Source organism: Epinephelus fuscoguttatus, linkage group LG6, assembly GCF_011397635.1.
Source record: "Epinephelus fuscoguttatus linkage group LG6, E.fuscoguttatus.final_Chr_v1".
Classification (NCBI taxonomy): domain Eukaryota; kingdom Metazoa; phylum Chordata; class Actinopteri; order Perciformes; family Serranidae; genus Epinephelus; species Epinephelus fuscoguttatus.
The window spans coordinates 60223-83693 of NC_064757.1; the positions used below are offsets into that span (position 1 = coordinate 60223).

Consider the following 23471-nt stretch of genomic DNA (forward strand, 5'->3'; position numbering starts at 1 on the left):
CCCTGTGTCTGTCCGCTCCCAGGTTCTTCAATGGGCTCATGCTTCCAAACTCGCCTGCCACCCGGGGGTCCAGCGCACCTTGGCTAATCTTCGACAGAGGTTTTGGTGGCCTCAAATGCAGAGGGACGTGTTGGAGTATATAGCTGCCTGTCCCAACTGTGCCCAGGGGAAGCCGTCCAACCGTCCTCCATCTGGCCATCTACACCCACTGCCCATTCCTCGCCGGCCCTGGTCTCACATAGCCCTGGATTTTATCACTGGTCTTCCGGAGTCTGAGGGTAACACAGTCGTCCTTACTGTTGTAGATCATTTTTCTAAGTCTGTGCATTACATTCCACTGCCTAAACTGCCCACAGCCAAGGAAACTGCTCAACTCCTAGTACAACATGTTTTTAGGATACATGGTCTGCCTACTTCTGTGGTCTCCGACTGGGGTCCTCAATTTACCTCTCGTTTTTGGAAAGCTTTCTGTACTCTCATAGGTGCTACAGTGGATCTGTCGTCGGGCTTCCATCCGCAGACCAATGGCCAAACTGAGAGAGCCAATCAGCACCTTGAGACCACCCTCCGCTGCATTGTCAGCCAGAACCCATCTTCCTGGAGTCAAGTCCTTCCCTGGGTGGAGTATGCACACAATTCCCTGCCTGTCTCCTCTACTGGACTCTCTCCATTTCAAGTCTGTTTTGGGTATCAACCCCCGTTGTTACCCTCGCAAGAGGAGGAGATACTTGTGCCTTCTGCCCAGGCTTATGTCCGTAGATGTCACCGGACCTGGCAACGAGCTCGTGCCCAACTCCTACGGTTTTCAGCCCGTCAAAAGGATCAGGCAGACCGCCGCCGCTCCGCTGCCCCCCGATACCGGATTGGACAACAAGTTTGGTTGTCGTCCAGGAACCTGCCCATCCGGACTATATCCAGAAAGTTGACTCCTAGGTTCGTTGGTCCTTTCCCGCTGTCAAAAATTATTAATTCCTCTGCTGTTCGCTTACAGTTGCCCCGGACCCTTGGAGAATCCATCCCACCTTTCATGTTTCGTGTATCAAGCCAGTACGCACCAGCACTCTCGCCCCACCCACCAACCCTCCTCCTCCTCCCAGGCTCGTTGATGGTGAAGAAGTCTACACTGTCAAGAAACTCCTCAAGTCTCGGCGCCGAGGGAGGGGCATTCAGTATTTGGTGGACTGGGAGGGCTATGGCCCTGAGGAGAGGTTTTGGGTTCCTGCCAGGGACATCTACGACCCCACCCTCATCAGGGAGTTCCACCGCCTGCACCCTGATCAGCCTAGTAGGACGCCTGGGGGCGTCCATAGAGGAGGGGGTACTGTCATGGACTCTGCTGGAGCTTCTTAGCCCCACCCTCCTGCTGCTCCTCCTGCTCACACCCCTCTGCTCATCCTCCAGTCAGCCCTGCCAGTTTTTTCCCGCCAGTACTCTGTCCACACCCATTTGCCTTCCCCCTGCATTGACTGTCTGCCAATCAGTGACCAGCCTGCTCAGCCACTACACACCTGTTCCTTATCTTCTCATTATCCCCTCAGTATTTATACCAGTCAGTTCTCCCCTGTTGTTTGCCAGATCGTTGTTGGTGCTTATGCCTGCCTCGTATCCCGCCTGTTTCCTTGTGTTACCTTATGGATTAATGACCTGTGCCTGTTTACCTGGTTTGTGTTTTTGCCTGACGCCTCTGTACCTCTGCCTGATAACTTGGATTTTTGGTTTTGACTCTTGCAATGGACTGTACTCTTCTCTACTGAAAAAAACTCAGTAAAATCTCAGTTTTTGCCTTATTCCTGCCTCTGCCTTGTGAGTCTGCGTGTGGGTCCTCTCTGTTTCATGACAGGCTGTGAAAGCTGTATCACCATCCGGAAATATTTTCCTCACTCTGTTAATGTTTTCTTTTAATGATATCTTTAACATTTCTCAACAAAAATACATGAACGTGTCCTTGACAAATCAACAAAACGATAGGTTGTATATGTCACCTTCAATTCTGAGAAATAATGTTTTTTTGTCAACTTTTGGGCATGTGGGCTGAAGCACACCCGAAGTAGAAGCTTATCGCAGATGTTTTCTACTCCCTAATATCAGAACCCTAACCCTAACTTAGACTTAGACTTCTTTATTGTCCATCAAACTTTACATAAAATGGAAATTTGTCTTTGACAGTGGCATAAAAAACACACAACACAGACGACACTATGCACAATAAATACATATAAATAAGAATAAATATAAGTAAAATAGACTATGAAATCAGTCCAGTTTGCTCCAGAGAGGAGTTGCAAGATAGATGGGCATGAATAAAAATGCATAAAGTGCCTATACAAAACTAACTGCATAGTAAAATTATCTGGGCAGTTCTTTGTTAAGGATGGTCACGGCTGATGGAATGAATGACCGCTTGTAGCCATTTTTCCTTGCTAATGGGACTGCAAGTCTCCGGCCTGATGGCAGCAGCTGGAAAGCACAGTGGAGGCGATGAGTGGGATCTTGATAAACCTGTAATGCCTTTTTAATTAAAATCTGTGAGTACAAGTGCGGGAGTTGATGTTGTTTATGTCCAATGATCTTTCCGGCCTGGTTGACGATTCGTGCCAGTGTGTTCTTCTGTTTGACAGAGAGGTGCCCATACCATGACACGATGTTGAATGTCAGCACACTCTCGGTCAGTGATTTGTAGACCATGGACATTGTGCGCTGGCTGGAGTTGAAACTCCTGAGTTTCCTCTGAAGAACCAGGCGCTGTCTCCCTTTCTTGTACACATAGTCCACATGGTTTTGGAAATTTAACTGGTTGTCTATTATTGTCCCGAGGTATTTGAATTGGGTAACCTGCTCCACTTCCTGACCCTTCATGCTGATTGGCTTGAAGGTGGGCACAGGGTCTTTATTGCCTCCTCTCTTGCTGCTTCCCAGCCACATCTCCTTGGTCTTAGTGATATTGAGATCCAGGAAGCTGCTGTCAAACCATGTAGCCAGGGTGTTGATATACTGCAGGTAGGGAGAGCTGTTTTTAGCAGGTTGTCTTTAGCAGCAAAATGTAGTTAATGTATTAATGCAAAAAGAAGTGACTGATATATTATTATATATGGCATCATTGGATTATTAATACTGAAGCATCAATGTTAGAGCAGCATGTTACTGTTGTAGCTGCTGGAGGTGGAGCTAGTTTACACTGCTTTACATACAGTTAGCTAGTTTAGTCCAGTGGTTCCCAACCTATGGGTTGGGCCCCTCCAAAGGGTTAGCAGACACATCTGAGAGGTTAGAGATGATTAATGGGAGAGGAAAGTAGACATAATACATATTTTTGATACACAAATGTCTGGACTTTTCCTCTAATCTATGTTTTTTGGTGAAATATTGGATCATTTGAATATTAATTGAAATGAAACCATGTGAGAAGTTTAGAGGGAAAAATCACTATTTGGTGGAGCTTAACAACTCATAGACATGTGAAATGTGACCCCGACTACACGTTGCTTTTTGTAAGATGTCAAAAGACAAAAAGGTTGGAAACCACAGTTTTCATCTTTAACTAGATTCATTAGCATGTATGTATTTTTACTCAATATGAGATCACTGATTGACTGGCCAGGGTTGCAACATGCCTGAAAGCATCAACCTCAGGAGCATAGTAACTTTGGGTATACACTTGAGGTTCGTTCCTTCTCTCCTGCTCCCCGCGCTGCTTGTGTGTGTATTAGGAAGGCAGTCTTGCTAGGCAGAAACAAACAGAGGATTAAAACGCTATTTTCTGATTTTTTTTCACACACATAAACACACATCCTGCCCAAAAAGCACCGCCCAGACAACCCAGTATCACGGTGAAGCGTGTAATACACCCGCCGGTCCATAGGGGATTCCGTGTCAGGGTCACGGTTTACCTCGCCGAGGCGTGTAAAAGACACGCCTCCTTGAAGTTGCAGTACCAGCAGGGGGCGAGGTAAGATGATGATACATGTCTGATTTCTTTATTTTTTATTCGTTTATGGCTTTTGTCTAAGATGTTTGAGGTTGACTGTGAGTTTTATCATGTTAATTACATTTCATTAGATGGTAGAGCCGAAGGTCGTCAGGAGAAGTAGCCTAATGTTACCGTGTCTGGAGAGGTAATCCTGTCCAGCTAGCTCTTTTAGCATTTGTGCTAGCTTTACAGCTACCGTCAGCTGAGAAAGTTGTCTCTTTTATAGCTTTATGTTAATGTTTGTTAAAGTAGAGGAAGTAAAAGCAACGCCTGGGTTACTGTTAAGTCTGAACATATTACAGGACGCTGCGTGGACGTGACGCGATCCAACCCACCAGAGTCCTGTCATCTTTTTTATCAATTTAGGTCCATTTAAAAAGTCCTAATGTGGTTTTAAACTTCCTGTAATGTTATATGTGCGTGTGTGGACTGTGGAACTCGCTTTGACGTTACTGTTAAGTTGCTGATAAATGAATTAATGGTATAGCAGGTTAATAAACAGTCGCTCCGCAGGCATCATCTGTCACTATAGCAACGTGGAGTAGAGAAATGTCACTGCCTTGTTGATGATGAAATGTGACGCGAAGATGGGCTTGTCTGTGTGTACTGTCTACTCTATTCTGTGGTGCAGGCTCTCCACTATTCTCCTATTTTACACATTTTCTGCAACAAGTTAATAACAGTCACAAGCTTTCTGTAGAAAGAGGATTGTCCTGCTGTTTAGATGGTGAATTGAATTAATTTCAGTGAATTCAGCACAGTTTAGTAGATCTATATTGTCTGCAAGAGAATTAACCATGTGTTTGTTTTCTTCTGTCTAACAACTCTAGGTGTGATCCACCCCTTAACCTCCACCTTAGCCTACCATCTTTATAAGTATACGCTGTCTTCAAGTAAGTTTTGCTTTTCTGTTTTTAATCTTGTTCTCTCAGTGAACATGGTTTATCATAAAATGTGAGTCTTTCTCTCTCTCACACACACACTCTCTATCCCTGATAGAAATGCCAAGCCAGGGATCCACGTTGAGGGAGTGTGTGGTCTGCAACGCACAGCTTAATGTGGCCTGCAAAACCTGCAAGATATGCAAAGCTGAGCAGCCACGAAAGTTGAGGCTCAAGAATAAAATTGAAAATTTTGACAAGAAGCGTAAGAGCTGGGTCAATACCCACATGAAAAATAGGACCACCTCGCATATTTGCGATGAAGGTTACATATTGGTATGTTATCCCTTTTATTGTTTAAATTCTGTGCAGTTTCCAAATGTTGCTTTTTATATTAATATCTTTTATTGTTGTTGTTGTGTGTATGTGTGTGTGCCCTTTGTAGCTCGAAAAATTGCAGGCCCTTGGAGTAAGGGCTGTTTTGTTTGTCTCAAAGGCTGGGAGGAAACCTGGTTCTTGGGTTTCAGAGGTTTTGGCACCCCGTTGCCAGCTCTCAGAAACCTCCACCACATGCCTGGAGAGGATGAAGAGCCTGTATGACATTGTTATTCAAGGTAAGAATGTCTTATTTATTAGAAGAGGGACAAAGTTTGAACTCTGATGTGGATTTAGGAGGTGAAATTTTTTTAAATTTTCTAAAAAATTTCTAACACATAGATAGACTACTTTTTTCTCTCACTCATTGCATTTGAATTGAACTGAAGGCAACACCCTAAATCTGTGCTTGGTCCCATGCTCTTAGTGGCTGAATGATATGAAATACAATTGTAAAATGGGTTATCTGTGTATTGGATTATGAGAAAACAAAACAGATTATTGTGAACCATTTTTAACATTTATCAAAACAAATCCTAAAAGTTATGTATGATTTGTTTCCCTCGTGCAGCAATAAATTAAATTCTGCTTGAAAAATTAACTCCCAGGCTACTTTAAATCATCACGTACAAAGAAAATGAAGGAGAGTAATTGAATACTTAAAAGTATTAAATATTTATTGTTAATATCATAAAGGTAAGACTGGAGCTGCCCCTGAAAAAAACAGTAATTCAAGTTATTTGTCAGGAAGACCCCAAGTCAACTTTTTGTCAGTCAAATCTTGGTACTCTTGTATTTAACTGCATCATTATACACAGGGCAACACAGGAGCACATATGGGGCACAAATGTGGCACAACACCTCAGCCACAACATGTCTCCAGCAGAGAGCGGCCATTATAATTAGTTAAAGCTGCTCCACTGAACATGGCAGACGTATGTGCCCGTGCAGCTATCGCACAGCTCATCTCTATTTTTTTAATGGCTTGTCTATTTTTCCCTCTTGCACAGCTATGCCGCCCTCAAACAGGTAAACAGCTGCATCTGTCAAAACCCAACATTCACACAACAAAGTCGAGTATCTGTCATCTGTCCCTCTTTAAATTTATTTGTTCGTTTGTTTGTTTGTTTAACAGGGACAGTGCAGAGCTACTTAGCCACACCAGAGTTAGCAGTAAGCTAATTTTCATCTGTAGTCCCTGGGCAGGAAACACAGAATAATTTCTCTGCTAAAAGACACTATTATATAAAAATAGAACATATTCATGACACAGCAGCTTCAGTAATAACAATAGCAAGAGAGCAACATCAAGTCATTGCAACAGTAATAACAGTCTCCTCAGAAAACACAACCAGCACACAACAAAGACAGTCTATATAGCTGGTAAAAATCTCTGCTCTGCTCTTCCAGTGTGATGCGTCACATCAAATCCCCATGTATTTCAGTCAGTGAAATCAGCTAAACCACTTTTGAACCAGGCAGTGGTCGGTGGTACAACCTCTTCTACTGCTGTCCACTGTGATTGGCTGTTCAGCTGACAGCAGCCTGGCAGAAGAGACACTTTTTGGTGCACTTTTATAACTAAAGTATGAGCAGGATACACACTTTTAGTTTCTGACTGCGTGTAAAATCTGAGTTTTTGACATCACAAATGACAAAGAAATGCAGTAAAACTTGAGTCTTACAGGTAAATCATGAGACTCATTTAGGCTGATAAGCTAGTGTGGCCCTAAACTGAAGACAAACAAACAAAGATTCCAGTCCTCATGTTGAACAGCCTTTATTATACACTGTGTTTATGACATTAACTGTGTAGAAAACAAATGTAATTAACCCTGACATCACAGCTAGGAGTGTATTGGCATACAATGAATTATGTGAATGTATGTCACAGAATACTACTACTGCATTAGCAACATAGTTTAATGAACGTACAGCACATTCAAATTGTATAGTGAGACAAGGAAATTAGCCATGCCGTAATTTAATGATATAGTTTCAGTAAAAATAAAGTGAAGTGTAGTAGACTATCTCATCTTCACATCTTCATCATGTGACACCGTCTTGGGAACAGTCGTCATGTTAAATAACTTCTGCTTTGTAAAAGTAGTTTGGTAGAACAACCAATCAACTACAGCCAGTAGACACATCTGTTTCTATTATGAGTTGTACAAATTTGCAATGTACTAGTGTAATAAATAGATCACACTACTGTTAATATTTATGTTTGTAATATAATTTTCAATAGAAATTTCCAACAAAAACAGTCAGACTGCACAACCATGCCGATTATTTTTAATGGGTTAGCTGGATATATAAAGGATTATTTTTGTGGAGTCTACACTTGCTTGAATAGACATAGTTGAAACATGTTATTTATTTACATGAATTTGCTTTAGTTGGAATACAGTGAGAAGGGCGGGGTTCAATATGATGAGGCAGCTTTATACTGGTATCTACAGACATCAGGAAATTAATGCTTTTTACATAAAGGTAATCATTTCATAATAATTGTTATTGCTTATAAAGCACTTGTTTTTGGACTAAAAGCTCTTTTTGAGTAAACTTTAAAGTCAAAATCAGCAACATTGTTTATAAACACACCATTCAAACTTTGCCCCTCCTCCCCGGCTCAACGAACAAGTGAGATTGAAAGAGACATAAATTGTAATTTAGGTGAGCAAGCTTCAGGTGGAAGAAGTGAAGTAAATCAAAGACATTATTTTCAAAATGGTTCCCAGCTGTTACATTCTAAAGCAGCAATATATAGGCCCACTGCCTGTCTGTGAATACAGACGACACAATCCTATATGCTGTTTGTGTCCACTCAAAAAGACTGATGTGTGATCTGACTGTTTGCCACTAAGTTCTGACCTCAGAATCTGTGCGCTGTGTTGACTGGGGGCTAATCACTGCTAAAGAGGCTGAAGCCCAGAAATGTTCTGATGGTTTTGAGGGATTCTGTTTATATAACTCTATACATTGTTTTGTTTTTTTAGCAAATTATGCAATGTAACTTAAATTAGTGAAAGTATTTTTACTCTCAATAATTCACTTCTTTTCCAATGGAGGCTGGTTACCACAAGACGCCACAGGACAACTGGGTGAACCCTCATCTACCCGAGTTGATCCTCTAGCTGGAACACCACTGGCTTCACCAGACTCTCCAATACCAGTGGCCCTTGATCCCCCAGCAGCCTCAGTGGCCCCAGTGACCACACCGCCACTGGCCATGCCACCACTGACTGGGCCACCAATGACTAGGCCACCACTGACCACGCCACCACTGATCAGGCCACCACTGACCACACCACCACTGACCACACCACCACTGACCAGGCCACCACTGACCACGCCACCACTGACCACGCCACCACTGATCAGGCCACCACTGACCACGCCACCACTGACCACACCACCACTGACCAGGCCACCATGACCACACCACCACTGACCACGCCACCACTGATCAGGCCACCACTGACCACGCCACCACTGATCAGGCCACCACTGACCACACCACCACTGACCACGCCACCACTGATCAGGCCACCACTGACCACGCCACCAGCAGCCCAAAGTGGAATCTTGGCAGCCTCAGCAGGACCACATGCAGCCCTGACAGAATCCCCAGCACACAGAACACGGAAAAGGAAAGGTGTGTTTTACTGTTTGTAAATTTGATTTGACATTCATTTTTGTAAGTCTTCATGATGGCTGTATATGCATTTGTAAGGGGTTGTGGCCTATTAGGTTTGGGCAATATATTAAAATGTATCTATTTAATAACAGGTTTGAAATTTACTATGATTTGATGTCAAACTTCCTGTTTAAAATGCAACCAAGATCTTGAGTCATTTGTAATTTCAAACAATTTCTAAACACACTTATATATTGATTAATCTGTCAATTATTTCCTCAATTAACCAATCATTTGTTGATCCAGGAAATCTCATAAAATGTTGAAAAATGCTGATGAGTGTTTTCCAAAGTACAAGATGACGTCCTCAAATGTCCTGTTTTGTTTACAACTCAAAGACATTCAGTTTACTGTTAGAAAGGAGTAAAGAAACCAGGAACTATTAACATATTAAGTAGCTGTATTCAGAATTTGTATGTTTTTTTATTTATTAAAAAAAGACTAGATTAATTTCATATTTGATTACCAATCAATTAATAGTTGCAGCTCTAACCTTAAGTGCTTATGGTTTGAATGCTTCACATTTTATAGAGTGTATTATGTAGAGTGGGACTGATCTAGTCTTGATCATGACTTGCTCTCAGTTTAGGTGGTCTTGAGCACAATAACCAATATTTTCCCCACGGCACTCATTCTGTGTGTTTGGCTGTTTTACACATTTCCCCTAATTCATACAGTAAGTGTGTCCAGTCCATAGACATTGCCACTAACAAGTAATTTTGGAGCAGATTGTACAATGTACAAGTGCTCTGTTTTTTCACAGTCAAATGAACTTTACTCTGGGTTGTGAGAAAGTGATCCACACCTCCAAGACACTGCAAGACTGATTTACTTTGTTTTAAATTTACCAGCATTGCTTACAGATTTTGTACCAGAATAACTACAAAAAGAAAACTGAGACTAAGTATAAACTATGTGATCTCAATAACCTGTTATCATTCTGTAAAGGCTTGTTTAATGTAGTATTAAGCTTTATGAATTTAATATGTTTTCCTTTCAGAATGCCCACATACAGTGTCAGGGAGCCAAGACTTTTACCCTGTGAAGAGGGTTTCCAAATGCAAATTTATGAAGGTTAATTATAATCCCACTCAAACACAGTCCCTGTCACAGGAATTCAGCCCCATCTGTAATCAAGAAATTCAAAATTATAAACTTTGTGTTAGTGAAAATAGTTTCAATAGTTCAAGTGTTCCCTTTTGGTAACAGGACATACAAGGCCCTTTTGGACTGTAAGAACTCAACTGTTACAATACAAATTTGGCGATGACACAATTCCAGGTAAAGCTCCTGGAATTAATTTTAAGTTGTTTTTAAACTGTGGGAGCAAAACTTAACAAATTTAAGTCTAAGATTCTTAATGTGATACTTCCAGCTCTGCGTGGTTGTTTTTTCATCCATTGGAAAAGTCTCTGAATTTCATGTTTTCTGGAAGGTCTCATGTTAGAGAATGTTACAGTCAAAAAGGGCTGATATTTTTGGTTATTGCTGTATGGCAAAGATTTGAAACTAAGAAAAGTCTCTCTATTTTTAAGGGCCAAAAAATGAAGATTGTGGAGTGGGAACCATGCAAACTCTGGTATGTATAACTTATCAAGTGTTGCACATAGATAATTAGTGTGACAAGTATAAACTGTTGCCATATTTAAGATACATTTCTATGGTTAAGTTTGTCTATAATGCTGTTGAATAGGTGCTCAGTACGTGCTCATGACTATGTTTAATATACACAGCATAAAGTGTTTAAGTAAGATCCAACAAGAGCCACTAGAACAGCTTCAGTGTGCCTTGTCATTGATTCAACAAGTCTCTTCCAAAAGATATTCCCCCATTTGTTACTTTGATGATGGTGATGGAGACTCCTATAGGTTTTCAACTGAGTTAAGATTTCATGAGTGCAAAGGCTATAGCATCATGACTTACATAATTTTCATCTTCATTAAACCATTCAGAGAGCCCTCCTGCTCTTTGTACTGGAGCATGGTCATCCTGGAGTAAACCACTCCCATACACTGGCAGTATTTACATACACACCAATGATTGAGTTATGGTCAATACTGAGAAATATATTACGTCCAAACTAAAAACGTACTGCTGTAATAGCCTGCATTATGTGAAAGCCATAGGTCTCCTTGGGGAAATGTGACAAAAAAAGGCAAAATATTAAGCCACATAAGTTCACTCTATGACGATCCAGCCTTTTATCTAATTTGGGTAAAAACATAAAATGTGTTCCTCATTGCAAAACCTGCAACAGCTCTGACAAATCATCTGTTCCTCATTTAGTCTACAAAAGCCATGAGTTCATCAATGTAGCAAACAGGCTTCTTTTATGAGTACAATACTATGATCACATAACGGTCACAACATCTTATAATAGACTAAAGTCTGAGCATTTAAACTTCAAGAACAAACAGATGAGGAATTATCTGGAGCATCAAGGCTTTTTTAAAAGTTATTTTGCCTTTATTTTACCAAGCGAGTCCTTAAGAAACAATTCTTATTTACAAATGCTGATATACTTAAAAGATAAAGACTTTGAGTACATAAAGGATATTTATAGTGCTTTCCATTGTTAGCTTGCTGATGGCTCATATGCCCCATATAATTCGGTCAGAGCTAATTTTCTTTATCTTATAAGGTTTCTCAGTAGTAATACGTGCAGTTTTTTTTAAATATCATTATATATTTATTGACACCATTGTAGAGTAGTCATAAAAAATCATCATTTAAATAAATACTGGAAAAGTATTACTGCTTTACTCAGTTTATAATTGGATGGATGGTGTACATCACATATGTACTGTGTCAGCATGTGATCTTCATTCAACAGATATATGATCTGTGAGAAAATTGTGGAAATATTCCCTCTCTCTTTCATGATTTATGACTTTAAAAGACATAATGCAGTTTATCAGTGATCTGAAATGGTAATTAATTTAGTAATTAAGTTAGTGTACTTCATGTTAGCATACTGTTTGTAAATAAAATCCACCACAATGCAGCTAATGGAAGCGGCAGCTACGGGAATCTTTATGTGATTCTTTACGTGTCTACATTCAGTTGCATAATCAAAACATCTGAATTTTTTTTCCTACTTGTGTTACAGTGGAAAGAAGTGGCCATTGGAGTGGGTGCCGGATAAGGACACCTGTTAGTGCTCCAGTTTCACAAGGTTCCCAGTGCCGAAGGTGTAGAAGCACTGTTACATGTCAGATTTGTGATTTTTTTTATTTGTTTGTTATTCCTTCTTAATGTTATAAACATAAACAAGACTGCCTGTTGGACCTGGAACTCTCCACAGCTGCTTGTGGCTGTATTTCATTTTAAACTTTGTATTGTTTATTACTACTGTTGTGTTTTGTTGCACACCAATTGTTGTCACTTGAAGATATGCATTTTCACTGACACTACTATCTTCAATATTACTGCTGTTGTGTTTTGTTGCACACCAATTTTTGTCACTTGAAGATATATGAATGTTAATTGACACTACTATCTTCATTAAAAAAAATACCAAATGAACTACTTTCTTCTTTAATGTCTTACTATATTTATTGTATTTCTTTCTCTACTTCATTATATTTACACCCAAGACAACATACAGTTTATCTGAGAATTTGGTTCAATGCATTAAAAAAAAAAACATGTCAGCTTTTTAAAGAGTTGCATTATTACCTTGTCTCTCTATATAGAAACCATACTGGCTCTCCTGTGATAGGTGACTCGCACTAATTACATATTAACACTAATCACATATTTTGCCATTATGTTAAATAATGGAAAGGCCCGTTACACAACTTTATACAAAGCTATCTTATTCATAAAGTCTTGTAGATACATTGTATGTCATACATTTTTTAAGAACTAACAGTACAACAAAATGCAACATATAAAGTAGGGTGACCAGATGTGCCTGTTACTTACTTTTACCTTCATCTCCACATGGCTGTGTTATTACCAGTTGTGTTGGGATTAATTAGATTACTTTTAATCAGATGACTCCAATCATATTTTCTCAGTAACAAGGTAAACTAATGGATTACATTTAGATTTTGATTTTTTCACATAATGAAACTCTCATTAGTGTCTTTACTTCAGCACAGGACTTCTGAAAGACATTGTGAACTTACATGTTGGCCTAGCATGGTGAGTGTTTGTCCCAACCAGTCTGCCTACTGTTTGTCAGTCAGCAATCACAATTTTAAATGTTATTTATTATAATTTAATATGTGAATCTAATCATAGATCAGTCCTAATGATTTGGTTCATGTTCTACTTTTTATAGGAGCTGAAATTAATTAATAATTAGAAATTATTGAAAGTGATAAGTAACTTTGATTGTGATTATTAAGTAACTTACCAAACATGTATCACCAATGAGGTGACAAGAATTATATCAGACTTGTATAAGGTGTATTACTCTTGAAGATAATGCTACTGGAAGTGTAATATAATGGCCTCTTTATTGTAAATTATGTGATGATGTGGAGTAATTGGTGATTGTTAATAAATGTTTATACCACATAGCCATATGATCACAGCATAAACAGTCATAATTATGAATGGGTGTTCTGTAAAAGTTATAGTATGGTAGGATGGACACAGAAGTTTTGCAGTATTGAAGCTGAGGGCCAGGCTATTTACTTCTTTGAGCACTTCAGTTCTTTTAAAATGCAACTTTATTGTCATAAAGGATCATAATTTTAATTTCTGATCAGTCTGAAACTTTTTCTTGACATATGGTGCAACCGATAAGGATTTTCTGGGTGTTAGGTTTAGGGTTTGTCAAAAATGTTTAATTATTTGGAAAAAAGACATGCTCAAAATGGTACACAATGGCTGCTTTGATTTCAGATAGGTCAAAACAACATTATCATTTAGGAATTTGATCATTATGTGCTCAAAATCAAGTTTTCTGCATTTCACCCTCCATGTCTCTCTGAAATGCATGCCTGACAGAAGGGATGGGGCCAAGGGGTGAAAATTAAAACTTTGTCATAGGATTAAACCAAACACATCACCAGAAAGGCTATGATCAGGACAGTAATATCATGACAATCTGAGGGCTCTATGTAGCTCCTGCTTTGAGATATTGACCTCTGAACTTTGACTTTGGTGCATTTTGTAAGTCTTAGAATTCAGCAACAGAGTGGACTATAATCATAGGACCAACTGTTATACAAAGGTCTTGAATTCTTCTATCATGTGAGCTACAGTTTGGTGTGATCACCAATAAAGGGCATCCCAAAATATGGTAAAAATGGAATTTCACCAAATTATCATTACATTTTTTTTAATCTGCCCAAACAGCAGTGTTCCCCATCTGCCCAACCCCCCTGGTGCACTGTCAATTTTATATTGCAGGCCACCACTTATGAGAAACAGTCATTTTCAAAAGAAAACTACAATTCCCTATTGCTACGCATTACAAAGTGACAGGAAAGTCTGTTAAATATGTAGTTCTTCCGGTTTGCAAACTCAGGCTGTAAGCAATTAGGATTTTAAAAAGTACTAAAGTCCCTACTAACTTCCAAACAGACATGCTAATGCAAAAGCATAATACTTGTTGTATGAATTCAGAGCAATAAACACTGTATTATGATAGTAATTATTAACCAAAAAGGGTTCTTTGGGAAGGTTGTGCTCGTTGCTAAGGTAACCGTTTTGCCGGTGGCACATAGTTTGTATGCAGACACGGAAGTAATGGTTCAACAGATGCGCGAAACACCTTGTGAGTTATAATTGGAGCACAAACTATCATCTTTCTCTATTCCTGCACACTCGTTTTTTGTCCCTTAATCTATTCAGATTTTAATTACAATGTCGGTACATTATTAAACATAATGATATAGTTCTTGTTGCATACTAAAGGAACAACGCGTGCAAATCTCACGAGAGTTTCACAAATCAGGAGTTCCCTTCTAGACATGAATGACATATCTTGTCTTATGTAATAATAATAATAATAATAGCTGTTGTTGTTATTATTATTATTGTTGTTATAATGATGCTGATAGTTGTTGCTGTTCTTTATCATTATTTATTTGTGGCAACAATTAAAAATTATGAAATAATAAATTTGTTCTTGTGTCTTCCTGTGTCTTTAACTTAAATACTCTGAACATAAATGAATTGCACTGTTATGAGGATAAAAAAATCACAAAAAAAAAAGATCAACAATCAGCAATTTCACATACTTATTTTATTTTGAAGAAAACAGAGAAAAACAAAACACCTCAGCATCAACTAGTTTACATGCCCTGTAACAGTTTTGTAGTTACTTGATGGCATGGCAAATGAGTTCCTTTTGTTGGTACAAGAAACAGCAGTAATGACAACAATAAACACTCACACTCAACTATGGATATTGATCATATGTCATGTTTTGGAAAGTATTTCATGTAGTGACATGTATATAAATGCTTTATTCCAAAATTAGTAACACTGTCACCATGAATGACATTACACTGGAGTATGATGAATGATGAGTATGACAGAACTTTAAAGAAATACACAAGGAAAACATTTCAATGAGGAATAATAAACATATAACGTGCTGGTGGTTAAATGATGAGAGTGGGTGAAATGAATAGTTGGTTGACCAGTTTTAACTCTTTTTTTTTTTTTTTTTTTTTGCTTGTGCTTGTCTTTGTCACTGACAGACCCAGATTGTTTATATACATGTCTAACAATGTAATGGAAAGGATTGTGGCAGAAATATACCTAATAGAGTAAGATACTTTTTTTTTTTTTCAGAAACAGCTATTTTATTGCTCGTAACTAACCAGACTCCCTTTGCAAAGCAGTATTTTTACTCATTATCACCAGCTTCATTTGAACTAGACAAAACAAAGTAAAACTCACAGAACACATCCACCAATCATCAACTCTAGTTTTGAATACTTATTTTTCATGGCATGAAGGAGCGTGGAGGATGCGGGGCGGGTGACCCCCTGCAAAAGCCCAGGGAGATAAGCTCCGTGGCAAACTGGAATTTGTTGCAAATGAAATAAAGGAGGACACACACTTTTACTTTGTCTGACTGTGTGTAAAGCTTATGTTTTCAAATCACAGGTGATAAAAAAAATGCATTACAATGTGAGACTTACTGGCGAAACATATTCATGTAGTTTGATACAGGAGTTTAGTATGACAGACTACAGAGTTACTGTGGCTTAATTTCCTCCTTGTTAGGATATCAACTAGCAAGACCAACCGACGCTAACCTGGAGATTTCCACTGAGCAAATTATCCTAACAAAGAGGGAATTTAGGAACAGTGAATAAAGGTTTCCACTCCATTTTGTAACGAGAAACTTCCGTAGCATCATATTATCTTTGGCTGTAAAGTCTGGTGGGTTTTTGTAATGAAATAAATTAAAAATGTTGGCACCGTGGACTTGAACTGGGTTGCAGTTGAGCTGTGCCTCCAGTACAGTGGAACTAGATGGATTGACGTGAAAATGTGACCTCCACTGCATGACATTGGACACTGGACATTGAAAGGGAATAGACCTCAAAAAGTCTGAACTTATCCTGTATTCAGGGTTGAGTTAAAGACCACTGTGTTAGAGGAAAGGTCATGGGGTCACCAAAATCAATACAATTGTTTGTGTAGGAGTTACACGTGAGAAAAAACTTGTAAACATTTGTAGTGTTCTTAACCAGGATCTGCAGTGGTGGTTGGTTACAAATACTTAGTATCCCCAAAACAAGCTGCAAGGAGATAAAGGTTAGCTTCTTACCACTGGCCCTGACAGAAGACATTTCTGATATCTTTGTCCTGATGCTCTCAGCCAGACTTCTGAGGCAGGTGCAGTGCTGTCTCATCTCCCTCATCACAATGACCTTTTCCTCTTCAAGCCGCATTTTTGACATGTATGCATCAAAAATCTTCTTCTTTGTGAGGATATTGCTGGAATCTGAAGTCACATAAAAAACATCCCGTCAACACAAGTTCCGAGTTTGAGCTGCAAGTTCTTAATAGCAGGCGTCCCTGCGGAAGCTAAAATATAGTATGTAGTCTATGCATTGGCAATACTATTCACAAGAAAATCATGCCAATAAAATTAAAATAAACATTGTCATTATATCATTCTATTATCAACTGTGATACTAAAAAAGTATAGACCCAGACAGCATAAAAAATGCAACCAGTACAATTACACCAGTTTTTGAGTTGACACTCAAACACACATATGTGCAAATATTACAGAAGAAATAGCGTAAAATGAAACTGTGTATATATACAGCAGCATATACAGTACATAATCAGTTTGTTTAATCATGCACACAGGCACACAAACAATTGGTTTAGAGAGAAACTGTTCCGTACCACTCCTGTGCACTTCCCATGGCCATATTAGATCTGTGCCACTGTCTGGTCCTACCACAGAGAGTCTGCTCTCCACCTTCTCCACATCAATCCGCTCCTCACGTGGCACCTGCTCATTGTAGAGCTTGATCGTCTCCAGGAGTTTTTTCTTCTCTTCTCCCAATTTCCTCCGTCGCAAGTGTCAAATTTTGTTGCTGTCTATACAGTTACAAACCACAGAAAACATAATGCACAAGTTTGTGTATGCAGATATCAGAAAGTTGCGTGTAATACTGTTATGAATAATACTTACAACTGAATTAACAATTAATAAATCAAAAGGTAAATCTAATCATTGAAAAAGCATAATAACCCTGTATCTGTAAAATCTAGGGGACATTTTATAACTAAAAACTATCCCAATAATCTGCAAATTGTAAGTATAAACAAGAAAAACACTAGATGCATCAACATACCAGTCTGAGTATAAAGCCTGGCTTTTTTTTTTTGATGTACACCAAGAAACATTTGTTCGATTGATTGCTGAAGGTCATTACATCGGGAACCAGCAGAATCTTAAAAAACAACAAAAACAATAACATAATGATGTTTTTTCGGTAGTAAATATCAAGAATTCCAAGTTTAAGTTTATCTGAAGGCCAAACGCTCAACAAATTTGCAGCAAACAAAAGAGGATGACATTCCCTGTCTTAATTCTCACAGCTGGCAAGAAATAATTCCTAACACAAACAAACAAACAGAAAAAAAACGGGAGGTAATCAAAACTGAATAAAAAAGAGAGAATATGGCACTCAAAAAGCTACAACAAAGCTAAACTACTTAGTAGAATGCTCATAAAATACTGTACCATCGGTAGCCCACTGTTTGATCATGTACCCACTGCTGCATCATGTTCTCAGGACACCCAACTTCACAGCTCACTTCACAATGGGGAGTAAGTTCATTAGTTCTTTATAAATGTGGTCAAAAACCTGATCCTTTCTCAGGGTATCTGGTCAATACCTTGATATATCTGCTGGACAAGGCAAGATGAAGGCCATCCTGCTTCCGTCTGTTCCACCCAATTGCGTGGATCGTCAGTATGTCATTCCTGGCTTTTTAACAGCACATATTATATGAAGCAGGAAAGTGCCATTAATTGTCATGGTATTTCAGTTCAACATTGCACTGACAATTAATCTCTAATTAAAGACAAAACTGAGTTTTATTAATGTACTATAATATTAGGAGAATATTACAAATTTTGCTAACTTTCTTTTATTTCATACTGGATAAAGTATTAGAATGAAAAAAGAAAGCATAAAAGACAGGTTTCATGATATAATAAGAAACACTTACCAGATTTTGTCATATACTTGGTGGTGAGGGCACAACGAGAAAGGTAGCTGTTTACCATTTCCACCTCCTCCCCTGCAGTTGTGCCTGCACCCTCCTGGTTTCTGCCACTCCAGATGATCTAACAAATCACAGAGAAACTTATCCTCATATACACTATAGTAAGTAATGTAATTCCAATCAAATCAATTAATTGATTATAATCAAATTACAATTTAAAATGGTATGATGAAGAATATGTAGTACCTCACACTTGGTTGAATGGGCCTTGGCATGCATGACGGACAGGAATGGCCTCATCTGCAGCAAAGGTCTGAGGTCCATCATGGATGCTGCCAGCTTCTCCAGGTAGGGCCAGTATTTGCAGGCAATATCTGTGCAGTAGAACTGCCCTTTTGTGGTTGCCTGAAGCTCTTTTTGCAGGAACAGGGGATAGGCAAATATTTCTCCCCTGTACATATTGAGAGCCTTGAGCAACACTCCATGCCTGCAAACAACCACCTCAAGCCCCTCTTCATCAAGTTTGCTCGCTCTTCTTGCAGTCTCCCGAGCAGCAGACCACTGACTTGCTCCACAGGTTCCTCTCCCAGCAGTCTGCATGAAAAAATATTCTGGTTAAAACTGAAAGCTGTGATTTTCTCAAAATTAGTTATTTTATCCATCAGGAACATGGAGTGACATCAGCTGGCATCTTTGTGATTTGAGACACTAAAAGTTTATTTTCATACTAGTACATAATACTAGTTTGTGTTATATAAGCTGACACCAAATAATACAAAAAATATTAATATATTTAATATATTTAATATTAAAATATTAAATAATGGACAAATCATACTTTTCAACTGTCTCAATTGTCATTTTTGGCCACATAACATATTTAAAGCAAAGTTGCAAACATTATTAACACTTTTAATTTTGCATCTGACGTCCTCAACAAAATGGTGGACATCTGCGTCTCTGGAGATAAAGGTCCCATCAAAATATGGCTCCTCTGACCTTAATGGAATAAGAAAAAAGATGTTCATCAACCTCAGACATTATTTTTTCAGTTTATTTTACAAAGTGTACTACAAAGTAAATCAACTAACCCTTTTGACTGCCGAAATCGGTATTGTTTTCTGTTGCCATTTGCACAGAGAGCAAGCATGTTTGGTGTACATGCTGGGCAGGTGAACTGTTCCACGTTGGCCATTCTGTCACATTGGTACTGGCAGAATGTATATTCAACGAAGCTTCGTTGGAAGACATCTCCATGTATTTTCCCATCCTGTTGATTAGTAAAAAGTAAGATGAAATAACTACACTAATATTATCTTACCTCTACTTCAGGCAACTTTCATCCAGACTGAACTTACCCTTCCAAAGAGAACAGTCCTGCTCTCCAACATCCGCAAAAATGCTTGTCTTGACAAACAAGGGGCAACAGTTTTCATCTCTTCGAATGTGCTGAAGACATCCATTGAAAACAAAGTGTCAGCATGCACAGTTGCCACCCAATATCCACTCTTTATAAGGTCTCCCCGGTCAGGTGTCCACTGTGCCAGACACAATCTGCACAGCAGATTTGGCATGTGCAAATCATACCGGCCTAAAAACAAAAAGTAGTACATTAAATTGCTGGTTATTTTGAGACACACACTGGGGCAAAAAATTAAAATTAAAATATAAAGCTACAGGTCATACCATTAATGCAAACCAAAATGACCGCTCTGCCAGCTGACTCTTTGATGTTTACAGGGTCACATTTGCATATCTGGGAGGGTCTCACTGTTGGCAATAGACGTTCTGAAATGAGAAGATTAATAATTAGGAGAAGCCTTAAAAATGCATCCAATTAACATTAGAATTTAAGAAAAATAAGATGACTCAAAAAAACAACTTTACCAAAAAAGATTAACAAATTACTTTGACTGACAAGTGAATACACGCCATCCTTTTTGGCACAGCACACTGTTGGCTTGATGGGCTTGTAAATTCCTCTATGCATGAGTCCCTGTTATGAAGTGTGAGCTTTGTGTGTATTTGTATGTCACACTCCATACACAGCCACTCATCTGGCATGCAGTCTCTGCAGTGAATGATGGCAGGGGATGTGCAATGGCTGCACTTCTTGTCAGGAACCTCGTTGCAGAACAGCAAACAGTCAATGTGATGGGCCCTTGTGTTCCGCCACTCATCCTGGGCTGCAGTTTGGCGCAAGCTCCACGATGAAGATGTTGAAGGCTGTTCCATTGGCTGTTCTGATGAGGTCAGAATGTCCTTCAACATCTGCATCTCAGTGTCTGAAAGACAGATAAAATAAAATGAACATTCATGTCATGCTTTGTGCTAACTAAATTAATTACAGTAAGGTGTAATCTTACCAAACATGTGTTGAGAGCTGTTGTCTTGGCTCACTGTAGGAACCTCTTCAGACTCATCACTGGGAGCCACAGAAACTGAAAAGATACAAAGACAAGAAAGAGATAAAAAATACATCTGTTACAGGCATAAAATTCAATGTCTGTATGTTAACTTAACACTGTAATTGGGCTGCACATTTAATTGAAATATCGACAGCACATACAGCCAAGTGCAATATCTAAATCGCAGAGGTGTCAATATTTGGAAAAAAGAAGAAAAAATCATTATAATGAAGAACTTTAGTACTGCAGAGATGGCCTGACAAGCAAATCTTGTTCCCCAGAGGAAAGAAAACATGTTTGAATAATACAGACCTCAATAATGTCGCATCATCATGGTTTTAATTCTTTTTTTTTTTTTTTGTTTTTAGTAAAAATGAAAATTGTGACGCAGAAATTCTTTCCAACTAATCATTAAATACTGTCATGATAATCACAAATTTTCCTGGTAAATTCCCTTCATTTTGCTCTATTGTAGAAAGTACAAAGCTAGCGTCTTCCGATTAGGGCACACCTAACCTTTAGAGTTGTGTATCAGGTCAACCAAGCTTCACATTAGTCACTGAAAATGAAGGCATGGGTAATTTCCAGGTCTGACTGATGATTAGGTCCATGACTCACGAACAGTTTTTTAATGTGTTTTTTCTCAGCACTTGAAGATCAAAAAACATAATAGTAAGACAAAACATAGACAAATGAAAGGTTTCTACTGAAGGTTTAATGGACCACCACAGTGATTTGGATCTTATGGTTCCATCTCCTTAAGAGAGGAATGGGACTCACTACCTGCTTCATTTTGACTTCATTTATCTTGTTTCCAGACCTATACCAAATATACATTGTAAAACAGATGAAGTTGACAACATATGGAACAGATCCAACCTGTGACCTTTCTAATGGCGCAATTTAAAAGACAATATATAAAGGAAATATATATAAATATATATAAAGGACAAACATAAAGGAAATGCATGTGCACTGGAGGCCCCACCTAGTTTGGTGGTCTATGTTTCAAACACAATTAAATGACATAGGGCTACAGTATGTTAGCTGAATTTTGAATACCAGGGAGACAGTTACTTGATATTACCCATTTGAGGGGGGTAATTTTGTAAGACATGAACCACCTGTAGCTGAAGCACGTTTCCTTGTCTCTCCACTCCTAGTTCTTTTCAGTAATGGACGTCCTTCTGCATCTCTCTCCACCCATCGGACTTGAAATTTAGTGCCCTTAGCAGGTATAGTGGATGCTGCTCTGTCCTTGGCTTTCTTTGCCTTGCATGACAGAGAGTGAACATTGCATGATACAACTTAAATACATTCAACTCTTGAGAAGTTTCGTACAAATTTCACTCTCCAATTCACACACTTTAGTATCATCACCAATACTGCAAGATTACTGAAGATACTCACTTTTTCTTGAGCCAGAAGCATGTCTGCAAGGAAAATAGCATCCTCTGCTTTGCCTTTGTCTTACTGATCAGCCATTTCAGACAGACAAACATATTGGCAGGCAGAAGGACTTTCAGACGGACAGACAGACAGAAAAAAGAGAGAGATGGTGTTCGTGTGTGTGTGTGTGTGTGTGTGTGTGTATGCGCGTGTGAGAGAGACAGCAAGGACAGTATAGGAGTGGCTCTTAAAAGAGCTGTTGGTCTGTTTTAATGAGAAGGTACAGGTGGAGGATATAGGGATAACAAAAAGAGCTGTTAGACAAGAAAAAAGAAAATGGTTACTTCTTTTATAGCAAGACTTATAGGATTTCTCATATTATAAATGCAGAACTGTAACATATGTAATCATATTCAACATGTTCACTGCGTGGATTTTAGCAAAATAAAGGACAGGAGCTATTTGAGGACAATATAGATCTACTAAACTGTGCTGAATTCATTGAAATTAATTTAATTCACCATCTAAACAGCAGGACAATCCTCTTTCTACAGAAAGCTTGTGGCTCTTATTAACTTGTTGCAGGAAATGTGTAAAATAGGAGAATAGTGGAGAGCCAGCACCACAGAATAGAGTAGACAGTACACACAGACAAGCCCATCTTCGCGTCACATTTCATCATCAACAAGGCAGTGACATTTCTCTACTCCACGTTGCTATAGTGACAGATGATGCCTGCGGAGCGACTGTTTATTAACCTGCTATACCATTAATTCATTCATCAGCAACTTAACAGTAACGTCAAAGCGAGTTCCACAGTCCACACACGCACATATAACGTTACAGGAAGTTTAAAACCACATTAGGACTTTTTAAATGGACCTAAATTGATAAAAAAGATGACAGGACTCTGGTGGGTTGGATCGCGTCACGTCCACGCAGCGTCCTGTAATATGTTCAGACTTAACAGTAACCCAGGCGTTGCTTTTACTTCCTCTACTTTAACAAACATTAACATAAAGCTATAAAAGAGACAACTTTCTCAGCTGACGGTAGCTGTAAAGCTAGCACAAATGCTA

The 23471-nt window shown here is 38.8% G+C and overlaps 3 protein-coding genes and 1 long non-coding RNA gene across 4 annotated transcripts in view; 2 read left to right on the top strand and 2 right to left on the bottom strand.

The window, feature by feature from the left end:
- Nucleotides 1–5141, top strand: part of LOC125890275 (uncharacterized) — a 45265-nt gene extending 40124 nt beyond the window's left edge. The window contains exons 9-10 of the mRNA XM_049578841.1: nucleotides 4798–4860; nucleotides 4967–5141. The gene's annotated coding sequence lies outside the window, so the exon portion shown is untranslated. The remainder of the gene's footprint in view (nucleotides 1–4797; nucleotides 4861–4966) is intronic.
- Nucleotides 5142–8658: 3517 nt separating this feature from the next.
- LOC125890474 (uncharacterized) lies at nucleotides 8659–12381 on the top strand. Its single transcript, XM_049579143.1, has 3 exons — nucleotides 8659–8881; nucleotides 10459–10502; nucleotides 12033–12381. The coding sequence occupies exons 1-3, from the start codon at nucleotides 8659–8661 to the stop codon at nucleotides 12066–12068; spliced, it is 303 nt and encodes a 100-aa protein (XP_049435100.1). The 3' UTR covers nucleotides 12069–12381.
- Nucleotides 12382–16709: 4328 nt separating this feature from the next.
- Nucleotides 16710–20530, bottom strand: LOC125890258 (uncharacterized). The gene is made up of 10 exons (XM_049578816.1): nucleotides 20504–20530; nucleotides 20282–20383; nucleotides 19954–20186; nucleotides 19687–19865; nucleotides 19504–19594; nucleotides 18842–19189; nucleotides 18599–18716; nucleotides 18263–18354; nucleotides 17261–17458; nucleotides 16710–16847 (listed from the first exon to the last, which is right to left on the bottom strand). Exons 3-9 carry the CDS (start codon nucleotides 20167–20169, stop codon nucleotides 17312–17314), a joined length of 1191 nt encoding a protein of 396 aa, XP_049434773.1. The 5' UTR covers nucleotides 20170–20186; nucleotides 20282–20383; nucleotides 20504–20530; the 3' UTR covers nucleotides 16710–16847; nucleotides 17261–17311.
- Nucleotides 20531–20596: 66 nt separating this feature from the next.
- Nucleotides 20597–22157, bottom strand: LOC125890300 (uncharacterized). The gene is made up of 3 exons (XR_007449540.1): nucleotides 22128–22157; nucleotides 20962–21036; nucleotides 20597–20880 (listed from the first exon to the last, which is right to left on the bottom strand). It is a non-coding gene; the product is annotated as an uncharacterized LOC125890300 (long non-coding RNA).
- Nucleotides 22158–23471: the final 1314 nt, after the last annotated feature.